This window comes from Diabrotica virgifera, chromosome 9 (assembly GCF_917563875.1).
Source record: "Diabrotica virgifera virgifera chromosome 9, PGI_DIABVI_V3a".
Taxonomy (NCBI): domain Eukaryota; kingdom Metazoa; phylum Arthropoda; class Insecta; order Coleoptera; family Chrysomelidae; genus Diabrotica; species Diabrotica virgifera.
The window spans coordinates 87,269,707-87,285,087 of NC_065451.1; the positions used below are offsets into that span (position 1 = coordinate 87,269,707).

Here is a 15,381-nt window from a genome sequence, read left to right on the forward strand (position 1 = left end):
TTTTTGAGTTATCTTCTTCACAATTTGTCCCAACAGAATGATGAGATGTTAAGATATTGACCATCAAACTTCTATAATAGTTGGAAAAATCTTTAGGACTGGGGTTTATATTTCTGTATCCTCCTTGTCTAATTTTTCCAAAAAAAATTTTCAATTTGTTCTTGGTTGAAGGCCCGTGGTATAATATGCTTAAAACCCAAATCTGTAAGAATGGTCAGAAGCTGTTTAATTTTTTTTTAGATTTAAAACACATCTATCAAGCTAGGCGGCCTAAACATTTCATTTTTGGTGGGTTTCCAAAAATAAAATGTCTCCAGCTTGGTTAAACTTTCTTGCCAAAACTGTACATGATGTGAGTTTTTTGTCACAGCACCTCTAAGAGTTTTTCTAGCTTACGGTTTAAAGGATTTGCCGTTCAAACTGCCAAATAAACAAACAAAAGTAAAGGACAATAATTCAGCATTTTCAACAGCTTTTTTATCCAAATTTAAATTTTCTCCTCCAACTAGAACAACTGCACCTAAAATATTAATGCAAATATTCATGTATTCTAATGTTTACCTGGGTAACAAATCGTTACAGGGTTAAAACAATTTTTGAGTTATCTGCTTCACAATTTGTCCCAACAGAATGATGAGATGTTAAGATATTGACAATCAAACTTCTATAATAGTTGGAAAAATCTTTAGGACTGGGGTTTATATTTCTGTATCCTCTTTGTCTAATTTTTCCAAAAAAATTTTCAATTGGAGCTTGGTTGAAGGCCCGCGGTATAATATGCTTAAAATCCAAATCTGTAAGAATGGTCAGAAGCTGTTTAATTTTTTTAGATTTAAAACACATTTATCAAGCTAGGCGGCCTAAACATTTCATTTTTGGTGGGTTTCCAAAAATAAAATGTCTCCAGCTTGGTTAAACTTTCTTGCCAAAACTGTACATGATGTGAGTTTTTTGTCACAGCACCTCTAAGGGTTTTTCTAGCTTACGGTTTAAAGGATTTGCCGTTCAAACTGCCAAATAAACAATAAACAAAAGTAAAGGGCAATAATTCAGCATTTTCAACAGCTTTTTTATCCAAATTTAAATTTTCTCCTCCAACTAGAACAACTGCACCTAAAATATGAATGCAAATATTCATGTATTCTAATGTTTACCTGGGTAACAAATCGTTACAGGGTTAAAACAATTTTTGAGTTATCTGCTTCACAATTTGTCCCAACAGAATGATGAGATGTTAAGATATTGACAATCAAACTTCTATAATAGTTGGAAAAATCTTTAGGACTGGGGTTTATATTTCTGTATCCTCTTTGTCTAATTTTTCCAAAAAAATTTTCAATTGGAGCTTGGTTGAAGGCCCGCGGTATAATATGCTTAAAACCCAAATCTGTAAGAATGGTCAGAAGCTGTTTAATTTTTTTAGATTTAAAACACATTTATCAAGCTAGGCGGCCTAAACATTTCATTTTTGGTGGGTTTCCAAAAATAAAATGTCTCCAGCTTGGTTAAACTTTCTTGCCAAAACTGTACATGATGTGAGTTTTTTGTCACAGCACCTCTAAGGGTTTTTCTACCTTACTGTTTAAAGGATTTGCCGTTCAAACTGCCAAATATACAATAAACAAAAGTAAAGGACAATAATTCAGCATTTTCAACAGCTTTTTTATCCAAATTTAAATTTTCTCCTCCAACTGGAACAACTGCACCTCAAATTATATGCAAATATTCATGTATTCTAATGTTTACCTGGGTAACAAATCGTTACAGGGTTAATACAATTTTTGAGTTATCTTCTTCACAATTTGTCCCAACAGAATGATGAGATGTTAAGATATTGACCATCAAACTTCTATAATAGTGGGAAAAATCTTTAGGACTGGGGTTTATATTTCTGTATCCTCTTTGTCTAATTTTTCCAAAAAATGTTCAATTGGATCTTGGTTGAAGGCCCGTGGTATAATATGCTTAAAACCCAAATCTGTAAGAATGTTCAGAAGCTGTTTAATTTTTTTTAGATTTAAAACACATTTATCAAGCTAGGCGGCCTAAATATTTCATTCTTGGTGGGTTTCCAAAAATAAAGTGTCTCCAGCTTGGTTAAACTTTCTTGCCAAAACTGTACATGATGTGAGTTTTTTGTCATAGCACCTCTAAGGGTTTTTCTAGCTTACTGTTTAAAGGATTTGCCGTTCAAACTGCCAAATAAACAATAAACAAAAGTAAAGGACAATAATTCAGCATTTTCAACAGCTTTTTTATCCAAATTTAAATTTTCTCCTCCAACTGGAACAACTGCACCTAAAATATTAATGCAAATATTCATGTATTCTAATGTTTCCCTGGGTAACAAATCGTTACAGGGTTAATACAATTTTTGAGTTATCTTCTTCACAATTTGTCCCAACAGAATGATGAGATGTTAAGATATTGACCATCAAACTTCTATAATAGTTGGAAAAATCTTTAGGACTGGGGTTTATATTTCTGTATCCTCCTTGTCTAATTTTTCCAAAAAAAATTTTCAATTTGATCTTGGTTGAAGGCCCGTGGTATAATATGCTTAAAACCCAAATCTGTAAGAATGGTCAGAAGCTGTTTAATTTTTTTTTAGATTTAAAACACATTTATCAAGCTAGGCGGCCTAAACATTTCATTTTTGGTGGGTTTCCAAAAATAAAATGTCTCCAGCTTGGTTAAACTTTCTTGCCGAAACTGTACATTATGTGAGTTTTTTGTCACAGCACCTCTAAGGGTTTTTCTAGCTTACGGTTTAAAGGATTTGCCGTTCAAACTGCCAAATAAACAAACAAAAGTAAAGGACAATAATTCAGCATTTTCAACAGCTTTTTTATCCAAATTTAAATTTTCTCCTCCAACTAGAACAACTGCACCTAAAATATTAATGCAAATATTCATGTATTCTAATGTTTACCTGGGTAACAAATCGTTACAGGGTTAAAACAATTTTTGAGTTATCTGCTTCACAATTTGTCCCAACAGAATGATGAGATGTTAAGATATTGACAATCAAACTTCTATAATAGTTGGAAAAATCTTTAGGACTGGGGTTTATATTTCTGTATCCTCTTTGTCTAATTTTTCCAAAAAAAATTTCAATTGGAGCTTGGTTGAAGGCCCGCGGTATAATATGCTTAAAACCCAAATCTGTAAGAATGGTCAGAAGCTGTTTAATTTTTTTAGATTTAAAACACTGTAATTTTTTTAGATTTATCAAGCTAGGCGGCCTAAACATTTCATTTTTGGTGGGTTTCCAAAAATAAAATGTCTCCAGCTTGGTTAAACTTTCTTGCCAAAACTGTACATGATGTGAGTTTTTTGTCACAGCACCTCTAAGGGTTTTTCTACCTTACTGTTTAAAGGATTTGCCGTTCAAACTGCCAAATAAACAATAAACAAAAGTAAAGGACAATAATTCAGCATTTTCAACAGCTTTTTTATCCAAATTTAAATTTTCTCCTCCAACTGGAACAACTGCACCTAAAATATTAATGCAAATATTCATGTATTCTAATGTTTCCCTGGGTAACAAATCGTTACAGGGTTAATACAATTTTTGAGTTATCTTCTTCACAATTTGTCCCAACAGAATGATGAGATGTTAAGATATTGACCATCAAACTTCTATAATAGTTGGAAAAATCTTTAGGACTGGGGTTTATATTTCTGTATCCTCTTTGTCTAATTTTTTCAAAAAAATTTTCAATTGGATCTTGGGTGAAGGCCCGTGGTATAATATGCTTAAAACCCAAATCTGTAAGAATGGTCAGAAGCTGTTTAATTTTTTTTAGATTTAAAACACATTTATCAAGCTAGGCGGCCTAAACATTTCATTTTTGGTGAGTTTCCAAAAATAAAATGTCTCCAGCTTGGTTAAACTTTCTTGCCAAAACTGTACATGATGTGAGGTTTTTGTCACAGCACCTCTTTTTTTTTGGGGATGTGAGAATCTTCAAAAGACCCTCTGGGAAGGTGTCCCAGGTGTGTCGGATTCAGTCCGGCACGCTTCACCGCGAGCCGAGGCCGCCTACCGACTAAACTCACCCCCTCTTTCTCCAGCCGGCGGGTCTGGAACCGCACTTAGCGTGCATATCTGACCCGCCGACCTTACTCTTAACTCCCCTCTGGCACTCTTCGCGTGCATTCCATGAGTTTGGCGGCCTCCTAGCCTCCTCCCCGCAAGAGCCTCACGCCAGACCGGCCGGTGAAGCGACCGTCCAGCGCAACCCTCCCGCGGGTAGGGCGACTGGGATGCCCCCCCTCACGATGGAACTAGCAAAACAGAACCAGTTGGTAATTACGAGCAACGCCAAACATTCTTACTTTCATCAATGCATTCATTCAATACACACATTCATTAAAACTCTCAGACTTAAAACAAGGAGGCAGTTGGCGTAGGTTGGATGTAAAAGGTCCTCCCCCGCCAGCTGCCCCAGGACAGACACGGGTAGAACAAGGAAAACATAAATCAAAACAGAAACAAAACGAGAAACACAAGAGGCACTCAGCCTGAGTAGAAGGTAAAAGTCCCCTACTGAATGCCTCTTGAGACATGCACCACAGTTAAATAAGATTATAATAAAAACGGTAAAATATTATATAAATAAAATTGATAAATCAATAAATAGATCGATAAAACATAATAAATAATATAAAATAAGGGCAGTCAGCGTAGATTGGATGTAAAGGTTCCTCCCCCGCTGACTGCCTTGCATGACACAAACACGTTAAAAAATGAATAAAAAATAAATAAAAAATAAATAATGACGATTGGTCATCCCGCTTGCAGACGCCTCTCTTTTTCCTCTTTGTGCTTGATTGTCTTGGTGACAAAAGCAATGATCAGGTCGAAGTCTCTCTTGCTGTCGATAGCTTTTTCGATTAGCTCATGAGGCTCGCCTAGAGGGGATCCCAGCCCCAGCTGCAGCTCGGTACGCCCCGCGTGATATGCAGGGCACTCAAACACAACATGCTGCGTGTCATCCACCACTCCACAGTCGGGACATAGATCGTCCCCGGTCTTCCCTATACGAATTTACCTAAATTTCCTAAACGATCCATGTCCCGTCAAGAATTGTGTGAAGTAATAGTTGACGCGCCGATACCGGCAATCGTACCATCTCACCACATCCGGAATCAGGGATCTTGTCCAGGCTGCCTTCTCGACTTCGGCTGTCCATTCCCTCTGCCACATCTGTAGACTTCTCGTCCTTTCTTGTGGTCCTGAACCTATTGCCTCCTTGCCCCTTTGGTACATTCGGACTCTTTCTCCGGCCAGGATGTGCACCGGTACAGCACCAGCCACCACCTGTAAGGCAATGGTTGATACGGTTCTGTACGCGCTGCACACCCTGATCAGAGGTTTTCTCTGGGCCCTAAGAAGTATGTCTTTGTACTTCCTCATTCGAAGGACCTCGTGCCACACTGGAGCCCCGTATAAAACTATAGATAGGATTGATTGTAGCATCACCATTCTTTTCTGGGATCCTGGACCCCCTATATTTGGCATCAACTTGTTTAGTGTGGAGGTCCTTTTTTCTGCCTTCCGACATGCTTCCTGTACGTGTTGTCCGAATGCAATCCTGTCGTCGAATATTATACCTAAGTATTTCACTGTCTTCTGGGGTCTTATTGCGGAGCCTTTGTATTCAAATATAATATCATTTCTTTTTCTCGGTCCCCTCAAGATTATGGCTTCCGTCTTCTCTACTGCTAACTTTAGGTCGTTTCTTTCTATCCAAGCCGCGGTCTTTCTATTATTCCCCTATTCTATTATTAACTCTATTAACTTTTTCTATTATTCCCCTATTCGTGTCGTCTTCGATTAGTAAAGCTAGATCGTCCGCGTATGCAATCGCCCTCACTCCTCTCTCCTTGTTTACTTTTAGTACCCCATTATATAATATATTCCATAGTAAGGGTCCCAGGACTGACCCCTGGGGTACTCCCGCGGTCATCTCTTTCTTCTTTTTTTTCGATATGCATACGGTTCTCTCAGATAGGTAGTCCTTTATTATGTTGAACACATATTCTGGGGCCCATTCGACGATTCTGTCTACTATAAGGCCCCAGTTTTCTGAGTTAAAAGCATTTTTTATGTCCAACAGAACGAGGACCACCCATCTCCTCTTGCTTGTTTTTGCCGCGTCCCTTATCCAGGTCGCGGCGTCGACTGTCGATCTACCTTTACGAAACCCACACTGTTGATTTGATAACACTCTCTCATCTTCCAACATGCCTTCCAGCCTCTTCTTGATAAGTCCCTCATAGAACTTACCAAGGCAGTCCAGGAGGCATATTGGCCGATAAGAGGATGCTGAGTCGGGGGGTTTCCCAGGCTTCAGGAGAAGAACTAGGTTCGCCTCCTTCAAGTCCCTGGGGAACTCTTGTTTCTGCAGTAGGTCGTTATATATTCTTCTGATCAAGCCTGGTTTCTCAGTTGCTACTATCTTAATTGCCTCTGGTGGCAGTCCGTCGGGGCCGGGAGCTTTCCCCGTCTTCATTTCCTGACCAGCGGTTCGTATTTCCTCTTCTGTAAACTCCTCTACCATTGTTGGAAAGATTTTTACAAAATTCTGGGTTTGCTTGGTGGGGAAGAGGAGTTCAGCTGATTCCATCCGCTGGTCCTCGTCAAGTTTATATGGGGCCATGATCTTCAACGTCTTCATGGTAATTTTATATGCGTCGCCCCATATATCGTCTTCCAATGCTTTTATCAGGGTCTGCCACTTCTCTTTTTTTTCCTGTCTTATTTTTTTATTTAGGGTTCTCTTTAGATCTTTGTATATTTCGTTCAGCTTGAGGTTGCCCTGGCTTCTCGTGTAATTCCTTCGAGCTCTGAGACATCTCTCCCGTAGACCTTCTATCTCGTCCGTCCACCAGTAGGGGGATTTTTTATTTTCCTTTCTCTTCACGGTGGCCAACTTTGCAGCGTTTTCTAGTGCTCTTCTCAATTGGCCAAGGTCAGAAATCTCTTCCTCATTGATCTTTCTGACCTCCGATAGGTACGTGGTTTTATTGAAATAGATTTCCGTGTGACCTATCGACCGCCTTACTCCCCCTTTTACCTTTATTTCATATTTTATGTAACGGTGGTAGGTGAATAATTGATCGTCGAGGACATCCCACTCGTGTACTCTTCTGGAAACCCCTCACTCGCGAACGTGACATCAATGTGTGTTTGGCTGGCCCCCCTCACGAAGGTTGGTTTATCATTGTTTAATACTTGGAGGCCAGCCTGGGCTATCCATTCATTCCACAGGTCCCCCTTTTTGTCATTTATGGTGGAACCCTATAACCTGGATTTCGCATTTATGTCCCCGGCGATCAGAATTTCTTTTTAATTCGTGGCGGCGTTCATTATTTCATCTACCATGGCTTTGTATCTCAACATAGGGATGTTGGGAGATATGTAACATGCCAGGAGGCAGAAATCCCTCAACCTAATAAGGATATGGTTTCCCCCCCTGACGATGCTCCGCACCCCCACATCCCCGTTTTTAATGAGCACCGCCACGTTCTTTCCGTCATCCTGGACCCAACCACCGCCTGAGGTAATCTTCTTGTTTGGTTCTGGGACGATGAGCAGGTCTGTTTCTAGCTTGCAGGCTTTTGCGTGGACAAGGTCGTGCGCACGGCACGCTCTGCCCACGTTCACCTGCAATATCCGTATACCAGGTTGATCCTTGAGGTCCGTTTTGGTTCAGTTCCCTGAGGTCGTTACTGCGTCGGATTCGCGTCTCGTCAATAAATTAAAACACCTAAGAACTAAAATAAATAAATAAATAAGTGTAGATAAAATAGATAAATAGAGTAAATAAATAAAATTTGTATAAATATAAATAAAATAGATAGGGTTTGTATAAATAAAATTTTTCGTTAAATAAAAATAAAGAAATATAAATATACTATTAATATAAATAAATAACAGTGCATTAGGTCTATTTTTTCTCGTAGATGTTTCAAACGAAACCCTGCGAGAGATGGTCTCCTGTGCCACAGGTGGACTGTATATGGGCCCACCCCCGTTCTCCAGGAGACCATCTCTCACCTTTTCGCTTTTTGTTTTCTTTTTTTTACAAATTTCTTAGAGGGATCCCTTTCCCCCTCTGCCATATACACACGCCCTATAGGCTGGGCATGTCATGCGATCCATGCGGTGCCCTTCTTCTTTACACGTCAGGCAGTAAGCAGTGCCGCTACACTGCACCGCCGTGTGACCGCTGTTAAAGCAGTTGTAGCAGCACGCTACCCTGCTTTCACCCTTACATTCATATGTATTGTGCCCATATAAGAGGCATTTGTAGCATCTTACGGGCGTATGCTTTTCCATGATCGGGCATACCACCCAGCCTATACAGATTGTGTTATACTTCCTCAGTTCCTCGGCTTTTGTTGGGCGTACGGCTATAGTAGCCACCTGTTCCCCGTGCCTATTAGTTCTTAGCGTTTTTATATCCACTTCTTCTGTAGGGATACCCGTGTAGGCTTTTATGGCGTTATGTAATATCTTCTCTGTTACTCCAGGGTCCAACTTCGTTATCGTAAAATAATTTTCTTTTTTTCGTATGGCCATGTTCATACCAGACATCCTTGTATCCATTTCTTTTTTTAATTTTTCCGCTGCTCCCCTCCCTTTTAATTTAACGAGAATATCTGCCCCTTCGGTTTTTTTAATCTGTCGACTTTTACTCCTATCTTCCCGATATCGATCTTTTTATTCATTTCTTTAAGCACGTCCGTGTATGTTTTTCCTCCCGTTTTAATTAGGAGGGCTTCCTCTTGTTCGTTTCTCACCTCTCTATCCATTTCTTTTCCTCTTACTATAATTTCCCAGTTAATATTCTCCCCCCGACCCACGAATTCTAGTGACTTCCGCACATCGTCTTTATTAATTTCATTATTGACGATTACTCTAACCGTTTCCGGTTGCTTCTCCCTTTTTTTTATCTGCTTGATGGCCTTCTCGGCCATCTTATACATCCCGTGTCACTTTATTTTTGTGACGTATGTATACCACTGGTTTTTTTGACTAGCCATAGAGCTTCTCTTAGCATTCTTGATGTACTCGATGTCCCCCTCTTTGCATTCCTCTATGAGTTCAAAGACTTCCTCCCTATATGTTCTTATTACACTTTCTATCCCCCCCTCTGTTATTTCGTTTTTCGTTATTATTAAGCATTCTTTCTTTTCCACCGTTTCCTGTAGTCCACCTTGTTCCCACTTCGTTTTTTCAAAGACCTTTTCTTCCCATTTCTTTTTGTAGATTTGGCTAAAGGCGTTTGAGTCTCCCCTTTCTTTAGGATCCCTATTATTTTTTCTGTCTCCTTTCTCTGCCTGTCTTGTTCTACTTTTAATTGACATTGCTCGCATTTTATCTCTTCTTCCTCTCCTTTTGACACTTGGATATGGCTGGTTTTATTTTGAATCGTGTTTATTTCCCCCAGTAGCTTCTTCATTCTAATCCTCTCTTGTTCTATGGATCCATCCGTGTTTAGGATATCGAGCATCTCCCTTATCTTCCTCTGGACCCTCTCTTTATCCGTTTCTTCAGAGTATTTCTTACTCTCTTCTAATTTCTCCTTCTTAAATTTCTCATTAATCTCCAGACTATCCCCCTTTCTTTTTTTTACTTGTTGCATTTCGATTCTTTCCGCCTCATCGAACAGAAAAGTTGCCAGGATGCTTTCTTCTATATCCTGCCATCCTGCTTCCCCTTGGCTTTCTTTCTTTCCTTCGGCTTCTGCTTCTGCATTCTCTACAATTTCTGCCGAGGAACCTTCCTCTCTTTTGCCTCCACCTTCTTTTTCTTCCTCCTCTTCCCTATGTATATCTCCTAGAATCTCCTCCCCTACCAGTGTCGAGTGTTTTTGGGCACCCGATCTGTTCATTTTTGGCTGCTGACTATGCCAATTCAATAGTTCCAATTCGAATTTTCTCTGCTCTTCTTCGTCTACTTTGCCGTCTAGGTCACAGCACCTCTAAGGGTTTTTCTAGCTTACTGTTTAAAGGATTTGCCGCTCAAACTGCCAAATAAACAATAAACAAAAGTAAAGGACAATAATTCAGCATTTTCAACAGCTTTTTTATCCAAATTTAAATTTTCTCCTCCAACTGGAACAACTGCACCTAAAATATTAATGCAAATATTCATGTATTCTAACTTTTACCTGGGTAACAAATCGTTACAGGGTTAATACAATTTTTGAGCTATCTTCTTCACAATTTGTCCCAACAGAATGATGAGATGTTAAGATATTGACCATCAAACTTCTATAATAGTTGGAAAAATCTTTAGGACTGGGGTTTATATTTCTGTATCCTCTTTGTCTAATTTTTCCAAAAAAAATTTCAATTGGATCTTAATTGAAGGCCCGTGGTATAATATGCTTAAAACCCAAATCTGTAAGAACGGTCAGAAGCTGTTTAATTTTTTTTAGATTTAAAACACATTTATCAAGTAGGCGGCTTAAACATTTCATTTTTGGTGGGTTTCCAAAAATAAAGTGTCTCCAGCTTGGTTAAACTTTCTTGCCAAAACTGTACATGATGTGAGTTTTTTGTCACAGCACCTCTAAGGACTTTTCTAGCTTACTGTTTAAAGGTTTTGCCGTTCAGACTGCCAAATAAACAATAAACAAAAGTAAAGGACAATAGTTCAGCATTTTCAACAGCTTTTTTATCCAAATTTAAATTTTCTCCTCCAACTGGAACAACTGCACCTAAAATATTAATGCAAATATTCATGTATTCTAATGTTTCCCTGGGTAACAAATCGTTACAGGGTTAATACAATTTTTGAGTTATCTTATTCACAATTTGTCCCAACAGAATGATGAGATGTTAAGATATTGACCATCAAACTTCTATAATAGTTGGAAAAATCGTTAGGACTGGGGTTTATATTTCTGTATCCTCTTTGTCTAATTTTTCCAAAAAAATTTTCAATTGGATCTTGGTTGAAGGCCCGTGGTATAATATGATTAAAACCCAAATCTGTAAGAATGGTCAGAAGCTGTTTAATTTTTTTAAGATTTAAAACACGGTCAGATCAAGCTAGGCGGCCTAAACATTTCATTTTTGGTGGGTTTCCAAAAATAAAATGTCTCCAGCTTGGTTAAACTTTCTTGCCAAAACTGTACATGATGTGAGTTTTTTGTCACAGCACCTCTAAGGGTTTTTCTAGCTTACTGTTTAAAGGATTTGCCGTTCAAACTGCCAAATAAACAATAAACAAAAGTAAAGGACAATAATTCAGCATTTTCAACAGCTTTTTTATCCAAATTTAAATTTTCTCCTCCAACTGGAACAACTGCACCTAAAATATTAATGCAAATATTCATGTATTCTAATGTTTCCCTGGGTAACAAATCGTTACAGGGTTAATACAATTTTTGGGTTATCTTCTTCACAATTTGTCCCAACAGAATGATGAGATGTTAAGATATTGACCATCAAACTTCTATAATAGTTGGAAAAATCTTTAGGACTGGGGTTTATATTTCTGTATCCTCTTTGTCTAATTTTTCCAAAAAAATTTTCAATTGGATCTTAATTGAAGGCCCGTGGTATAATATGCTTAAAACCCAAATCTGTAAGAACGGTCAGAAGCTGTTTAATTTTCTTTAGATTTCAAACACATTTATCAAGCTAGTCGGCCTAAACATTTCATTTTTGGTGGGTTTCCAAAAATAAAATGTCTCCAGCTTGGTTAAACTTTCTTGCCAAAACTGTTAGTCCTGTCGCCAGGGGGGTACAACGGCCTCCTTAATTCAGATGGACTTACCCAAGTTTTTTTTATTTATTTTGACCCGTAGAATACGAATTTTTTGAGTAACAGTTGATCTGGATGTCGATAAGATTGTTATGGACAAAGAACTTGAGGAATTACATAACAGTGATTTCTCGCAAAACAAGACATCTTTTTGTATTTTTTGGGTCATTGTAGGCAAAAAATGCTCTGGCAAGTTTTTTCGTAGGATGCATAGTTTTCGAGATAACCGCGGTTGAACTTTCAAAAAATCGAAAAATTGCAATTTTTGAACCCGAATAACTTTTGATTAAAAAATAAAGTAGCAATTCTGCTTACCGCATTTGAAAGTTTAAGTCAAATTATATCGGTTTTGATTATTTGCATTGCTAAAAATTTATTATTTTATTGGTAAACAAAGCTATAAACACCTAGTGCGTGAGTGATGTTTTCAATGATTTCTCATTTAAAATCTAACGAGTAGGTAGAGTAGCTACAAGTGCAAGCGAGGCAATTTCAAGCAGCATGCGTTAAAACGCATGTATTAGGCACGGGAAACACTATGTGTTTATAGCTTTGTTCAGCTGTAAAAAAATTAATTTTTAGCAATGCAAATAGTCAAAACCGATATAATTTGACTTAAACTTTCAAATGCGGTAAGCAGAATTGCTACTTTATTTTTTAATCAAAAGTTATTCGGGTTTAAAAATTGCCATTTTTCGATTTTTTGAAAGTTCAACCGCGGTTATCTCGAAAACTATGCATTCTACGAAAAAACTTGTAGGAATATTTTTTGCTTAAAATGACCTAAAAAATACAAAAATATGTTTTGTTTTGCGAGAAATCGCTGTTATGTAATTCCTCAAGTTCTTTGTCTATAACAATCTTATCGACATCCGGATCAACTGTTACCCAAAAAATTCGTATTCTACGGGTCAAAATATATAAAAAAAATTGGGTAAGTCCATCTGAATTAAGGAGGCCGTTGTACCCCCCCTGGCGACAGGACTATGTAGATGATGTGAGTTTTTTGTCACAGCACCTCTAAGCGTTTTTCTAGCTTACGGTTTAAAGGATTTGCCGTTCAAACTGCCAAATAAACAATAAACAAAAGTAAAGGACAATAATTCAGCATTTTCAACAGCTTTTTTATTCAAATTTAAATTTTCTCCTCCAACTAGAACAACTGCACCTAAAATATTAATGCAAATATTCATGTATTCTAATGTTTCCCTGGGTAACAAATCGTTACAGGGTTAAAACAATTTTTGAGTTATCTTCTTCACAATTTGTCCCAACAGAATGATGAGATGTTAAGATATTGACCATCAAACTTCTATAATAGTTGGAAAAATCTTTAGGACTGGGGTTTATATTTCTGTATCCTCTTTGTCTAATTTTTCCAAAAAATTTTTTAATTGGATCTTGGTTGAAGGCCCGTGGTATAATATGCTTAAAACCCAAATCTGTAAGAATGGTCAGAAGCTGTTTAATTTTTTTAGATTTAAAACACATTTATCAAGCTAGGCGGCCTAAACATTTCATTTTTGGTGGGTTTCCAAAAATAAAATGTCTCCAGCTTGGTTAAACTTTCTTGCCAAAACTGTACATGATGTGAGTTTTTTGTCACAGCACCTCTAAGGGTTTTTCTAGCTTACTGTTTAAAGGATTTGCCGTTCAAACTGCCAAATAAACAATAAACAAAAGTAAAGGACAATAATTCAGCATTTTCAACAGCTTTTTTATCCAAATTTAAATTTTCTCCTCCAACTGGAACAACTGCACCTAAAATATTAATGCAAATATTCATGTATTCTAATGTTTACCTGGGTAACAAATCGTTACAGGGTTAATACAATTTTTGAGTTATCTTCTTCACAATTTGTCCCAACAGAATGATGAGATGTTAAGATATTGACCATCAAACTTCTATAATAGTTGGAAAAATCTTTAGGACTGGGGTTTATATTTCTGTATCCTCTTTGTCTAATTTTGCCAAAAAATTTTTCAATTGGATCTTGGTTGAAGACCCGTGGTATAATATGCTTAAAACCCAAATCTGTAAGAATGGTCAGAAACTATTTAATTTTTTTTTAGATTTAAAACACATTTATCAAGCTAGGCGGCCTAAACATTTCATTTTTGGTGGGTTTCCAAAAATAAAATGTCTCCAGCTTGGTTAAACTTTCTTGCCAAAACTGTACATGATGTGAGTTTTTTGTCACAGCACCTCTAAGGGTTTTTTTAGCTTACGGTTTAAAGGATTTGCCGTTCAAACTGCCAAATAAACAACAAACAAAAGTAAAGGACAATAATTCAGCATTTTCAACAGCTTTTTTATCCAAATTTAAATTTTCTCCTCCAACTGGAACAACTGCACCTAAAATATTAATGCAAATATTACTAACTTCATAATAAATGTGCTGAGAAGCTACATGTTCAATAATATAGCAGGGTGCCTACAACATTGAACTTGAAAGACCATTTTTTATAATTACAAATACCTTTAGTTGAAAGACTGATAAGTTTGTACACACTTGAATGAATAAGGGAAAATGAAAATGTAGTATGTCAAAGTGTGTAAATAATTTATTTCTTTAGCTGAGCGCTTTCGACATAAACGTCATCATCCGAGCTAATGCTAAAATAAAAAAAAGAGATCTTGTAAGAAAAAGAAGTACAAAACTCTTTTTTTACTTTCGTCAAATACTAAAAAAGTACCGCTACATAGAGGTGTAAACAAGTGCATCTTATGAATGTAAATATGATTTTTAGATTTTAAATGCTATCTTCTTTGTCCTCCGTACAACACCAAACAGTAAAAACAGAAAAAACGGCCACATACACGTTGCACAAAAACATAAAAACTTTTTTCATGGTACGGGTATAGATATCACCCATCCATTCTTGGCCTAGTAACAACAGCTGACTGACAAGGTCGGATATTCAAATCTGCTTTTATCTGTTCTGCGTTGACGTTTGACAGCTGACATTAAAACATGAATATTTTAAACATATTGAAAGGAAAATTGAAAATTTTTACAATGAAATTGATAAGGAAATGTACCTTAGATGTTTGTACTAATCAACTATTAAATTAATTGATAACATGCTTGATTTCGAGACTAATTGGCCCAACCTACATACACACCGTGTTAAGTTAAAAAATTAAAACAAAAATTAAACAGAAAGTAATGAGAAAGATCAATTTTGATTGTGAGTTCTCAGATTCAATATTCAGAAGATGTTAACTTGTTGAAATTATAGATTGAGATAATATTATATTATTGTTATTTATCATCTTTTTGTCAATTATGGAAGTCATTGAAATGACCTTGACTCGGTGTATGGATATTTTATTAAGTTGAATCCCTAACGTTTATGTAGAAATATTAAATGGTTTTAATAAATGTTATGATGTTAAAATGGGTATATTCAGCTTCTATTGTTGTAAGACGTTGATGACAAAATAGTAGGATAGTGTTCGGTGGAATTCAATTTTTAACAAAATAGTTTCGAACACTTTTGTTGTTAGGTGTTTTATTTCTAAGGCTCTCATTACTTGTTGATAGAAGTATATTATGTAAATATGTAAATATCTGTAATATAATAAT

At 36.9% G+C, this 15,381-nt stretch overlaps 1 protein-coding gene across 1 annotated transcript; it reads right to left on the reverse strand.

Moving 5' to 3' along the window:
* Nucleotides 1–9,191: 9,191 nt before the first annotated feature.
* Nucleotides 9,192–9,908, reverse strand: LOC126891075 (zinc finger protein 830-like). The gene has a single exon (XM_050660253.1). It carries the CDS (start codon nucleotides 9,906–9,908, stop codon nucleotides 9,192–9,194), a length of 717 nt encoding a protein of 238 aa, XP_050516210.1.
* Nucleotides 9,909–15,381: the final 5,473 nt, after the last annotated feature.

Coding starts and splice junctions, on each gene's coding strand:
- LOC126891075 (XM_050660253.1), bottom strand. CDS start 9,908: ATGAACAGATCGGGTGCCCAAAAACACTCGACACTGGTAGGGGAGGAG.